Source organism: Myotis daubentonii, chromosome 1, assembly GCF_963259705.1.
Source record: "Myotis daubentonii chromosome 1, mMyoDau2.1, whole genome shotgun sequence".
Taxonomy (NCBI): domain Eukaryota; kingdom Metazoa; phylum Chordata; class Mammalia; order Chiroptera; family Vespertilionidae; genus Myotis; species Myotis daubentonii.
Window position 1 is genome coordinate 58,354,265 of NC_081840.1, and position 13,138 is coordinate 58,367,402.

The following is a 13,138-nucleotide window of genomic DNA, read 5'->3' on the forward strand; positions in this document are numbered from 1 at the left end:
ATTTATGTTTATCAAACAAGTAAGTTTAGTGATAGTTTTACATTGTATTTTGGGAGGTAGTTCAATTCTTTACTTCTAATATTTCATGTATGTCAGTAAGTCAGTCCTATGTTATTTTTGATCCTTGTTAATGAGGGCAGAGAAGAATTAATGGTTTTTGTTTTTACTAGTGGGAGAAAATTAAAACTATTATTATTTTAAGTGATTTGTTTCTATCAGCTATGCTATATTATGAAAGCATATGGTATTTGTGTAGATATAATAATGGTAATGGAAGTTTTGTATTTAATTATGATGGGATTGGCACGGGAGCTTTCTTAAATATAAAGTGTACTTTCTATAAATAATCATACCTGATTTATAACTTACCTTGTTTGAGTGCATGTGAAAATTTTTTCACCATTATAATTTATTGAAGTTACAAAAAAATTTCTAAAACATTAATTTTCAACATTTGTAAAATGCCTGTTTTTCCCTTATAGAGTGGAGCAAATGTGCATTCAGATGAAAGAAGTTGGAGATCGAGTCAACTATATAAAAAGATCATTACAGTCATTAGATTCTCAAATTGGGCATTTGCAAGATCTTTCAGCCCTGACTGTGGATACATTAAAAACACTCACTGCTCAGAAAGCTTCAGAAGCTAGTAAAGTTCACAATGAAATTACACGAGAATTGAGCATTTCCAAACATTTGGCTCAAAACCTTATTGATGATGGTCCTGTAAGACCTTCTGTATGGAAAAAGCAGGGTGTTGTAAATACCCTTAGCTCCTCTCTTCCTCAAAGTAGTCTTGAAAGTAATAATCCTTTTCTTTGTAATATTTTTATGAAAGATGAAAAAGATCCCCAATGTAACTTATTGGGTCAGGATTTACCTCTAATACCCCAGAGAAAAGAATTCAACTTTCCAGAGGCTGGTTCCTCTTGTGGTGCCTTATTCCAAAGTGCTGTTTCTCCTCCAGAACTGCGACAGAGACTGCATGGGGTAGAAACCTTAAAACAATTTAGTAAAAATAAGTTAGGCAGGTCACCTAACAGTATACCACATCTATCATCACCACCAACCAAACTTTTTGTTAGTACACCGTCCCAGCCAAGTTGCAAAAGCCACTTGGAAACTGTAACCAAAGATCAAGGAACTGTTTGCTCTAAAGCTGCAGAAGGAGATATAGAATTTGGAGCATTTGTGGGTAAGTTTGGCAAAGTGATGTTTGGATATCAATATTATGTACTTTGCAATTATAATCATTACCTTAGAAATAAAAATTAGAAATAGCTAATTAAAACTACTCATGTGACAAATGGAGTATATATAGACCTAATAATAGAGTGTGATTCCAAAATTTTTGCAAGGAAACAGAAATGGGAGAAATATTTATACCTATGGTGCAGTTTCCTATGATAACAATTGTTTGGGAAACTTTTTTGAACCCTGTCTTTTGAATTTGAGGATCTTCTCTTGAATTTGATCAACCTGTATTGAAAGAACCTAAGTGTTAGTTACTTGGGGAATAATAGGAATGTACAGGGAAAACTGGAAATAACTGGAAAAGAGAATTGACTTATAAGTTGGGTAACCATATAATTTTTTATCTAAACCTGTACATTTCTAAGAGTGAAAGGGTGCACTGCTAATAATTACATCAGGACAGTAATGAAAGCCAGAACTCTACTTACAGTCAACCCGTTTATATGTACCCAGAGAAGAGAGCGTTTCAAAAAAGAATAATTCGTCCGTTTATTTAAATTTTTAATTTTGAAATAGATTTAGACTAATATTAGCAAGTTTGCAGAAATATTGTAAGGTGATCATTCTTTTTTTTAATGGAATTCATTGGAGTGACATTTGTAAATGAAGTTTTATAGGTATAAGGTATACAGTTCTATAATACATCATCTGTATATTGTACCAGTATGTTCACCACTCCAAAGAGTCTCCTTCCGTCACCATTTATCTGCCCTTTATTCTCTTCTACCTCCCCCCATCAGGAATGATGCATTCTTTTTTTTTTTAATATATTATTATTGATTTCAGAGAGGAAGGAAAAAGGAGAGATAGAAACATCAATGATTAGAGAGGATCATCGATCAGCTGCCTCCTGCACGCCCGCTACTGAGGATTGAGCCCTGGACCTGGGCATGTGCCCTGACCAAAAATCGAATCATGACCTTCTGGTTCATAGGTCAATGTTCAACCACTGAGCCACACTAGCCAGGCCCTTTTTGTTTTTTAATCCTCACTGAAGAATATTTTGATGGTGTTTTTAATTGGTTTTAGCAGGGAGGGAGAGAGGCATTGATCAACATATTAATGATCTTGGTGAAAACTGTTTCAATGGAGAAATTAGTGGAGGAAGAAACCAGATGAGTATAGTGAAACAAAGTATGAATAGGAGGAGGGAATGTAAAGGGAGTGACTGGGGTGGGGCAACTCCAAAAAGGTTGGCAATGAAAGTAAGAGAAAGAAATAACTACTGTTGTGGTGTATATGTTTATGGTTTTAGTGATGATGGAGACTTAAGCATATTTAAATGTTGACCGTCTACCATATGGAGGGGAAAGGTGAGGAGGGCATGCATTATAGAGCTGGTTAGGTCCATAATGTTTGTGAGAATATACTGCTCTAAAAATTTTCCTGTTAGATTATTAAAGATTGTAATTTGTATGTTCACCACAAAGTATATAACAAAGTAGTTCTTAGAAAACAACTTGGGTTGTTTGTGGCCATACCCAGAATGTTTTAAGGCAGCGGTTCTCTACCTGTGGGTCGCAACCCCTTTGGAGGTCGCCTAAGACCATTGGAAAACACATATATAATTACATATTGTTTTTGGGATTAATCACTATGCTTTAATTATGTTCAATTTGTAACAATGAAAATATATCCTGCATATCAGATATTTACATTATGATTCATAACAGTAGCAAAATTACAGTTATGAAGTAGCAACGAAAATGATTTTATGGTTGGGAGTCACCACAACATGAGGAACTGTATTAAAGGGTCACGGCATTAGGAAGGTTGAGAACCACTGTTTTAAGGTATGAATGAGTCTATCTCTGTAGGTTTGAATTTTTCCATTAAGTGGCTTTGTCACCTTGTTTTTAATACTTGCTTGAGCCTTCCAGGACTAGAAATTTACCAAGTCATGGAACATGTATAGAAATAGTTCAGAGAATATGTTACATCCATGTAAAATATGCAAATTAAGGCCAACTCTTTAAGTTATCTAGGTATTGAGCATACTGGTCTCTACTGCTAGCTACATAGAGTTCTCAGTGGTTGTACAGAAACATACATAAAATCTGACATGAAATTTATCCCAATTCATTTTTTTTTAATATATTTTATTGATTTTTTTACAGAGAGGAAGGGAGAGAGATAGAGAGTTAGAAACATCGATGAGAGAGAAACATCCATCAGCTGCCTCCTGCACATCTCCCACTGGGGATGTGCCCGCAACCCAGGCACATGCCCTTGACCGGAATCGAACCTGGGACCCCTCAGTCCGCAGGCCGACGCTCTATCCACTGAGCCAAACCGGTTTTGGCCCAATTCATATTTTAAAAACACATTTTAGTCTTTTTTGTTAATACTACGTTGCTGATAGGATGGAGATTTATATACCTGTGTATATGATATGTGTTTATATAATATGTATATATAATATATATTAAATATGTATATGATGTATTTATCTATAATATGTATATGTAATATATATTACATATAATACTTTTACATTTTATTAATAGTAAAAATAATCAAAAGTAATAAAAGTGTTTGTTCCCCTTTTTCCTTTTATATTTCAAGCAGTTCACTTCCTGTCACATGTTAACTTTTTTTGTAGGAGGCCTTTGGCTTTTGCTGTTATTCTAAACTAAGCTACTCATCTTCTCTAGCTTCTTGAGAGATATTTTTAGTATTTATCAAAAGAGCTACAGCAAACTGCTAAAGCCATCAAAACTACTTAAAAACAACACAAATCACTTGTTAATATAGACTTAAGTCGATAACACCATTTGGATAGATAAGAAAAAAACAAATTTTTGTTGTAATCTTTTTTCTCTCTTTAAGGACACAGAGATAGCATGGATTTACAGAGGGTTAAAGAAACCTCAAATAAGGAAGAAATATTCGTAAGTAAATTTTTATAACAACATAGCTCAATTTTATTTTGGGGTTTTGTTCAAAATAGAATTAAACATTTTTTTAGTAAAAATATAGATTTAGCAGAGACCATCATCAACATGATGATTCCAAATACTTGAAGCTAAGCATAATTTGAAAAAAGAAACAATTAACAAATATGCAAAAATGTACAAACTTCAACTCTTTCCCATGCTCAGAAGATTATGAGAACATAAACCTGGCTGGCTCTCAAGGAACCTGTAGTCTAGCGATAAGGAGCTAGATAGGCCCATAACTGCAATATACAATAAATGTTTCTTAAATAAGTTTTAAAATATAGAGAACAACTGGCAAAAAAGTTGTGTTTCCTGGCAGAAAATTAGTTTTTGTTGCTTTCTTAAATTAATCATAACTATTTAGAGTCTTAGAGGTTATAACGTAGTTACAGGAAGGAAATTAAGAAGACTAGAGGTCCAGCTGGTGTAGCTCAGAGGTTGAGCGTCAAGCCATGAATCACACTGAGGTTCAATACCTGGTCAGGGCACATGTCCAGGTTGGGGGCTCAATCCCCAGTAGGTGGTGTATAGGAAGCAACCAATCAATGATATTTCTCTATTTGTATCTCTCTATCCCTCTCCCTTCCTCTCTCTCTCTAAGGTCAATTAAAAAAAAGAAGACGTATTTTAACCATTTGTACACCATAAGCATCTATAGACGCAAGCGGCAGATCTTTTTTAATTAAATTCAAATGTCATGGCAGTTAACTGGTTAAAAAAACGACTAGAGAAGTATTAAGCTTCTCCTTTCTTTAAAGAACGGAAGTGGTGAAAATAATCAAGTGACAAATATAATGAAAAACAAATCTATAGCCAGTTTCTAGGAGTGATTATTCCTCAGATGTCCATAGTTAATTGTGTAATTACTGTCAGAACATATCACTTATTGTCCTGCATATAAAAGAAAGATTCAAATGCATTTTAATGATATAAATAATAACATTTGTATATTTAATAACATATTTTGATTGAAGTATTGTACTAAAATAAATAACTTAGATTATTTTTTTATTTTTTATTAAATCTTCATTGTTCAGATTATTACAGTTGTTCCTCTTTTTTCCCCCCATAGCTCCCTTCCACCCGGTTCCCACCCCACCCTCTGCCCTTCCCCCCCCCACCACTGTCCTCATCCATAGGTGTACAATTTTTTCCAGTTTCTTCCCGCACCCCCCACACCACTCCCCCCCCCCCCCGAGTTGTCAGTCCACTCCCTTTCTATGCCCCTGATTCTCTTATATTCACCAGTTTATTCTGTTCATCAGATTATTTATTCACTTGATTTTTAGATTCACTTGTTGATAGATGTGTATTTGTTCATAATTTGTATCTTTACCTTTTTCTTCTTCTTCCTCTTCTTAAAGGATACCTTTCAGCATTTCATATAATACTGTTTTGGTGGTGATGAACTCCTTGAGCTTTTTCTTATCTGTGAAGCTCTTTATCTGACCTTCAGTTCTGAATGATAGCTTTGCTGGCTAAAGTAATCTTGGTTGTAGATTCTTGGTATTCATCACTTTGAATATTTCTTGCCACTCCCTTCTGGCCTGCATAGTTTCTGTTGAGAAATCAGCTGACAGTCGTATGGGTACTCCCTTGTAGGTAACTGACTGTTTTTCTCTTGCTGCTTTTAAGATTCTCTCTTTGTCTTTTGCTCTTGGCATTTTAATTATGATGTGTCTTGGTGTGGTCTTCTTTGGATTCCTTTTGTTTGGGGTTCTTTGCACTTCCTGGACTTGTAAGTCTGTTTCTTTCACTAGGTAGGGGAAGTTTTCTGTCATTATTTCTTCAAATAGGTTTTCAATATCTTGCTCTCTCTCTTCTTCTGGCACCCCCATAATTCAGATGTTGGTATGCTTGAAGTTGTCCCAGAGGCTCCTTACACTATCTTCATATTTTTGGATTCTTTTTCTTTTTGTTTTCCGGTTGGTTGTTTTTGCTTCTAAGTATTTCAAATCTTTGACTTGATTCTTGTGATCCTCTAGTCTGCTGTTGGAACTCTGTATAATATTCTTTACTTAGGTCAGTGTATGCTTAATTTCTAGTTGGTCCTTTTTCATAACCTCGAGGGTCTCACTAGATTTCTTTAGGGTCTCACTAAATTTATCGGCGGTTTCTAGAACATTCTTGAAAAACCTTAAACGTGTGGTTTTGAACTCTATATCCAGTAGTTTGCTTTCCTCCATTTGTCATTTGTGACCTGTTTCTTTGTCTCCGCATTTTTTATGCTTCCCTGTGTTGATAGAGTGGCTTTCTGTGCTAGGTGTCCTATAGGGCCCAGTGGCTCAGCCTGCCCAATTACCAGAGGTGGACACTCTTGGTGCACCCCTTTGAGGGCTTTGTGCACAGTCTTGTTGTAGTTAAGCCTTGACTGTTGTAGGTATCACTGGGAGGAATTGACCTCCAGGCCAATTGTCTGTGAGAATCAGCTGTGTCTGCAGTGGGAGAACTTCTGTGCTGGAGACACCCTTCTGGGGCAAGACTTGCTTCAGTGGGGCTTTGGTGCTCACTGTGTCTGCCCCCTGAGTGTGTCCCTTATGGATCTGAGGAGTTGTAATCTGGATGGTCCCACTCTGACCACTGGGTACACTGGCTCTTGGATCTCTAAGGAGGTGCTAATTTAGCCTCTGCCTGAGGCTACCCAGCAGGAGCCCAGCTGTAAAGCAATGCAAGCGCTGTGGGGCCTTGGGCCTTCTTTTGGAAGTTTGGGGTTTCTCTGACCCAGCTGCTGTTTGTTAGGTAATTTTCAGATTGCAAAGGGCCAGGCCTTTCATATGCAAAAGCTTCTGGGCACAGCTTGGGTGGGAAGGGGTCTCAGGGATCAACAGGGCGGAGCAAGTAGCTATGGCTGCTCCTCAGTCCTACCCTAAGAGGCCCCACTTCTCAGTGTCCCGGTAATCGCTGTAAGCACCGCTGAGAGAAAGCCGCCCTCGAGTTCCGACTGATGCCAGACAGTCCAGTTTCTCCCCTTATGAGTCTGGGTCCCCAGAGACTCGCCCGGAACTGGAGTTCAGAGCAGTCGGGAGCTTGAGACTCCCTCCCGATTGAAAAAGACAACCATGTCCTCAGTTGCCAGCCCTTTCCATGTGCGCCATGTCCTCGGTTGCCAGCCCTTTCCGCGTGCGCCTCCATACCTCTGCACTTTACTTCTGCACCTCCTTTGAGTCTCAGTGTGCTTTTCTCTTTCCTTCTAGTTGTAGAATTTCCACTCAGCCAGCCTTCCTGTGGTTCTGGATGATGTCCGTTTTGTCTTTTAGTTGTATTTTTGAAGTGGTTGTGTGAAGCAGCAATTTCCGGTGTTTACCTATGCTGCCATCTTGGTTTCTCCAAAATAAATAACTTAATTTAATGTCTGTTAACTAGATTTTGTTAACTTGAGATTTAATTGGCGATTATATGCAAATTGAGATGGAATGATTACATAGGGTTCTTTTTGTTTTCATATTGGCCTGTAAGTTTATATTTCTTATCTCAAATAGGACCAGCAGAATGATAGAAGAAATACAATTCTGGAGTATTCGGAGCTGCCTAAATATCAGGTAAATTCTCTTTAGTATATGTGGGAGTCAAAGTCAATTAAAAATATACCTATGCCTTAAGATGGAAGAAGTAGGTATAAGTTCAGTGGACTTAACATCTTAATATGTAAAAAGCCAGGGGCTTTCACGACCGAAACAACAGGGCGGATGATCTAACAGCAGGCTACGTGGGGTGACCAGGCCAGGAGAGGGGTTAGTGAGGGATGACCAAACGACTGAACAGCAGGCTGCATGGGGCGACGAGGGCGGCAGGGGTAAACTATAATTCAAAATATAGGTACTGAGTTCTTGAGCATTTGTGGGTTATATACCCATCTCAAAACTATAGACCCTCTTCACAGAAAAATGAACATAAACAAAAATTTTTCTATTAAGGTATAGATTTTTACAAATACCTTGAAACACACTCATCAGTCCCACATTAGAGTTTCTGTCATTGATGGTTCTATAAAACTAATATGTCATTGCAGCATAGCGTATTTATCAAAGAAAGTACTTTTAGGCCAACGCTCTATCCATTGAGCCAAACCGGATTTTTAGAAAGTACTTTTAAAGTTTCATCATAGTGTGAACTGTTTGTAGATGAAAAGAGAAACAATGTGAAGGTGTCAGATCTTCACCATATTACTTTAATGCAATTCATTACTTTCTCTGGAAAAATAAATCGGTAAAGAAGAATTAGCTATTGAATACCAAAATATGTAGGTAAAACAGTTGAAACATGAATAGTTAGAGAAACATTTTTTTGATTCCAAAATAATCCTTCTACAAATAAGAATTTAATAAGGAGGATTGGGTTAGAAACTGATGAGACGGAATGTATTGTCAATGAATACAAATTGGTCAATTGGGTAGAAATGTGTAAAAGTCTCTTTATCGTCTCATATCACTTTATAAGCTCAGATGAATTCCAAAATTAAAAATTCAAATTATAAAAAACTTAATTTTATAAAAAATTATATAAAACTTTAGAAAATAGAAATACTAAGTTAGTAAAACCAGGGCAGTTTTCTAAGCATATAAAGAATAGAAAATATTAAGGGAAGGATGTAAAGAGATTTAAGTACTTAAAAATGTAAGCATAGATAAGTCAAAGTAATTTAGAAAAAAAATAGAAATTTGACAAGTAATGGTCAGATAGATCTTTGTTATATAAATGGCTCATAGCAACTAATAAGAATGCTACCAAAATACCCCAAACGAAATTACCCTTCCCCTCCTTTACCCTCCAAATCACTATTATCACTGTCAGTGTTAGTATAAAACAGGAGCAGCAATAGCAGATGGGGTATTTTGATGCAGTTTTTTTATATTAACATTGAAGAAAATAATTGTAATTTGTAATACACCGTTCGGTGTCCAAGTAGAATAATAAAGCACATTAAACTAAATAGATCTACTTAGGACAATTATTTGAAGTTTATTTTAATTGTTTTTAAATTGTGTGTATGTACAATATTCAGAATGATATTCCTTCTGAAAACATTTTGAAACACCTGAGTTCTCATGCTGGATTTACTGAGTGTCACCAAACTTCTATTCCTCTTCATTCAGAACAAGGTAAGTGTTTTGACTCTGAATTATGTTACCAAGCATACACATTTAAGCTTTAAATGTATTTTATGTCTGTTACACATATGAGTAATGAATGTTTCATTTCAGTCTGGTCTTTTTCCCCTTAGAATATAAATTTTGTTAGAAGATTTCTGTTCACCATTTATTCAGAGGTTTTCATTTATTGTATCATTAAGTGGTAAATTCTAAGTTAATTTATAACTTAACATCCTGACTTTTTAAAAAAATAGGCTTATTTCTAGTTTACTTAGAATCAACAAAATAGGTATGACAAATGTGGCATCTTAAATCAGGAGGAAAGATGAAGTGTTCTGTTTTTGCCATTACAATGAAGTGATACATTTACAAGATTACTAATTACAACATTGTTTGTTATAGACAAGATATTGAAATCAGATCAAATGTTCATCTGTAGGTGTTTGGTTAAATAAATTATGTATCCATAGTATGAAGTTCTATATAGCATTAAGATTAGAGAGAACTCTGTACTGATATACACAGATCTCCAAGGTTAAGCTTTAAAATTCAGCAAACAAAATTCCTTAGGTATATAATGTATATTATGCTACCATTTATGTAAAAAAATGAAAGGAAGGGGAGGGGGGGTGGGACATATACATAGACCCAAACACCCAAAATATCCCTGAAAGGATACATAAGAAATGTGGGAAAAGAGGAGGAAGAAGAGCAAGATTTTTTTCTTCATACTCTTGTTTCCTGTTGCCTTTTCACAAAAATAAATTGAGTAATTTTTATGTCCTGCCAAGAAACCCATGAGCCTCATGTAATTCTGATGTTCAGCAGTGCTTAGGGAAGGATAAATTATCTTATGAATGTTATACTATGCCTAGAAACACTTTGTGTTTGGTTAGTTGTTTTTTGAAAAAAAAAAAATTGAGTTGTATAACTTTTGTTTTCAATTTTCTTTAAGTGAAAAGTAGCAGTCGAAGGCCATCTACAGAAGAAACTCACGAAGTAGACTCCAAAGCAGCTTTACTACCGGTTTGTACATTTCAGCTAACAGTGCATCTTTTTAAATGCACATTTGTTAGAGAAGCGCTAAAACACGGTGATTATTTTAGATGATATCTGGCTTTCAAAAGAATTTTTAACTGAGAAAACTGGTATCTCTATGGTAGTTTTAGAAAAGAGTTTCTTCCTGTAGTGAATAGCCAGGAATTCTTTAAAAAAAATTATTCAAAAAAGGAAAGGTAGGAACCTCTGTTTGAACTGAAACTTATTATATGAAGTAATTCCCAGCCAGTTGAGGTAATAAGTTGCTTTTATAAACCCTCTTTAAAAGCAGACTCTGATAGAAAGCAGAAAAATTGTTTCTTTGTAATTAAGTATAGAAATCAGTGCTCTTAATTGATCCTGGATTGTCAAGAACATTATTGACTTTCTGCTATACAGAGATAGATTATATTATTAAAATTCATGTTATTTGAAAAAGTTACTTGAATGGGGAAAGGGGGTTCATAAACAGAGTTTCACAGTCACAATTACTTTTTCTGGAAGGATCCATCTTGAACTTAAAGCTGCACAGCATTGCCCCAAATCCAGTTCCATTGAAAATGACCTCACAATGCCAAATTACAAAGTTCATGGGAGTCAGCCCTGGCCGGTAACTCAGTTGATTAGAGCATTGTCCTGATATGCCAAGGTTGCAGGGTAGACCTCCAGTCAGAGCACATACAAGAAGCAACCAATGAATGCAATAAATAAGTGGAACAACAAAGCTCTTGGGAGTCAACTTAAAACAGATAGTATTAGAACTCTAACAACTGAAGATAGCAGAATTATTGGTTACAGATTGTAAAATATGAGTAAAGTAATTAAAGCCATAAAAGAAAGTATTACAAATATGAAAAAAAGAAAAAATACTACTCGAAAAGACTCGCAAATTTGAAAAAAAATCTAGAAATAAATAACTCATTGGAGGTGAACATAATAGATTAGGCACAGCAGAACAGAGAATTGCTCAATTGGACCAGAATGTAATGTAAAATTATACTTAGATGGAAAATATAATTAACAAAGAAATACAGAAAATACCTCTAAATTGGCCTTGAAAGAATAGACAGAATTTGAATAGATTATAAATGGCTTAGAATTTTGCAAAATGCTGAAATATATGAGGATTTGAATTCAGGAAGTGTAGCCCAAACTGGGGAAGTAAAAATAAATCCACAGCTATAAATATCATTATAAAACTACAGAATGAAAACCACATGCACACATAGACACAGAAAAAGACTTCAATGAAAAGTGCCTAAACATTACTAGTGATTTCTTTGTTAACAATTTGCAGTATTTTAATTTTTCTCTTTTTTAAAAAAACTATTGATTTCAGAGAGAGGAAGGGAGAGGGAGAATCATTGATTGGCTGCCTCCTGCACGTCCCCAGGGGGGATCTAGCCCTATAACCTGGACATGTGCTGATTGGGAATTGAAGGTGACCTGGTTCATAGGTTGACACTCAACCACTGAGCCACACAAGTCAGGCTAATTTTTCTCTTAACGCTTTGATGTGTTTTTCCTTTGGCAAGGGGCACATCTTACCTTTGAAGTCATAGAAACAGGTGCATATTTAAAGAAAATAAACTAGCTATCAAAATCTAGGCTATATGTGGAATGGCATTATTTATTATTTTTAGCCCTTCATTCTTAAAACATACTATAGGAAACAAACCAGTGCTAAGCATTTCTGATTAATCTAGAGATATTTTTCTTTAACTTTTTTTTTGTTTGTTTTTGACTAAAGGATTGGTTACAAGATAGACCATCAGACAGAGAAATGTAAGTAAGCCTTTTCTTATTAGCCTGTCAAGTATCATAGTCTTTTTTTTCTCTCTCTTTGTATCATCCCTGTAACACTCCTTTATCAACAGGTAATAATTATTTTAGCATCTCCTGTCTTAACATAGAAGAGATTGGGGAACCTCGTGTATTATGAGTTAAATGTATTAATTTAAATTTGTAATTGTATCTAGTTATACTGTAATTATAGTCAGATTATAATTACAACTACTAAAATCATCCTTATAAATATACAATTATGATTTTATTATTTAGTTTTGTTTTCAACTTTATCTTGAATAAATTTGTTCAAAGACCTAGTTTTACACTTTAGTTTTGCATTTGCATAATTACTTTGCCCTTCATTCTAAGCAACAAACCTTACACCAGTTTTGGAAAGCACTTTGGTAATTAGAGCAGTAATACACAGAGCCTCCCTGCAGGGGGGCCCACTAGAAAGCTGGAAGCAAACAGCAATCTGAACTATAATCATCCCCAGAAAGTAAAAATTTTTAGTATAGATTAAAGATAAAGAATAAAAGAGAATCTCTGTGTTTCCAGCTTGGGAATTAGTATGTTAGGATTCCAAAGAACTTTTAAAAAAAGCCTTTGACATCCGTTTGATACTAGAAGTATGGTAGGGTTACACTCTGATATGGACTACTTGAGAAGGGAAGCCAATTTGATGGAGATTATTCCACAGTGTTTTCCCCATTTCCTTTTGTGCATCAGAAATAGATGTAGCCCAAACCGGTTTGGCTCAGTGGATAGAGTGTCGGCCTGCAGACTCAAGGGTCCCGGGTTCGATTCCAGTCAGGGGCATGTGCCTTGGTTGCGGGCACATACCCAGTGGGGAGTGCAGAAGGCAGCTGATCGATGTTTCTTTCTCATCGATGTTTCTAACTCTCTATCCCTAACCCTTCCTCTCTGTAAAAAATCAATAAAATATATTTTTTAAAAAAAAGAAATAGATGTAAATATATTCAGAAGGAAATAAACCAGATGCCTCATGAATATGCAGTTGTTGAAATTCTT

At 35.5% G+C, this 13,138-nt stretch overlaps 1 protein-coding gene across 8 annotated transcripts in view; it reads left to right on the top strand.

The window, feature by feature from the left end:
* Positions 1-13,138, top strand: part of TRPM7 (transient receptor potential cation channel subfamily M member 7) — a 119,990-nt gene that overhangs the window by 89,428 nt on the left and 17,424 nt on the right. For all 8 annotated transcript variants that reach the window (XM_059701512.1, XM_059701521.1, XM_059701529.1 and 5 more), the window contains 6 exons: positions 483-1,192; positions 4,081-4,142; positions 7,670-7,729; positions 9,193-9,289; positions 10,236-10,306; positions 12,069-12,103. In XM_059701512.1, the coding sequence (XP_059557495.1) occupies positions 483-1,192; positions 4,081-4,142; positions 7,670-7,729; positions 9,193-9,289; positions 10,236-10,306; positions 12,069-12,103 (1,035 nt within the window). The remainder of the gene's footprint in view (positions 1-482; positions 1,193-4,080; positions 4,143-7,669; positions 7,730-9,192; positions 9,290-10,235; positions 10,307-12,068; positions 12,104-13,138) is intronic.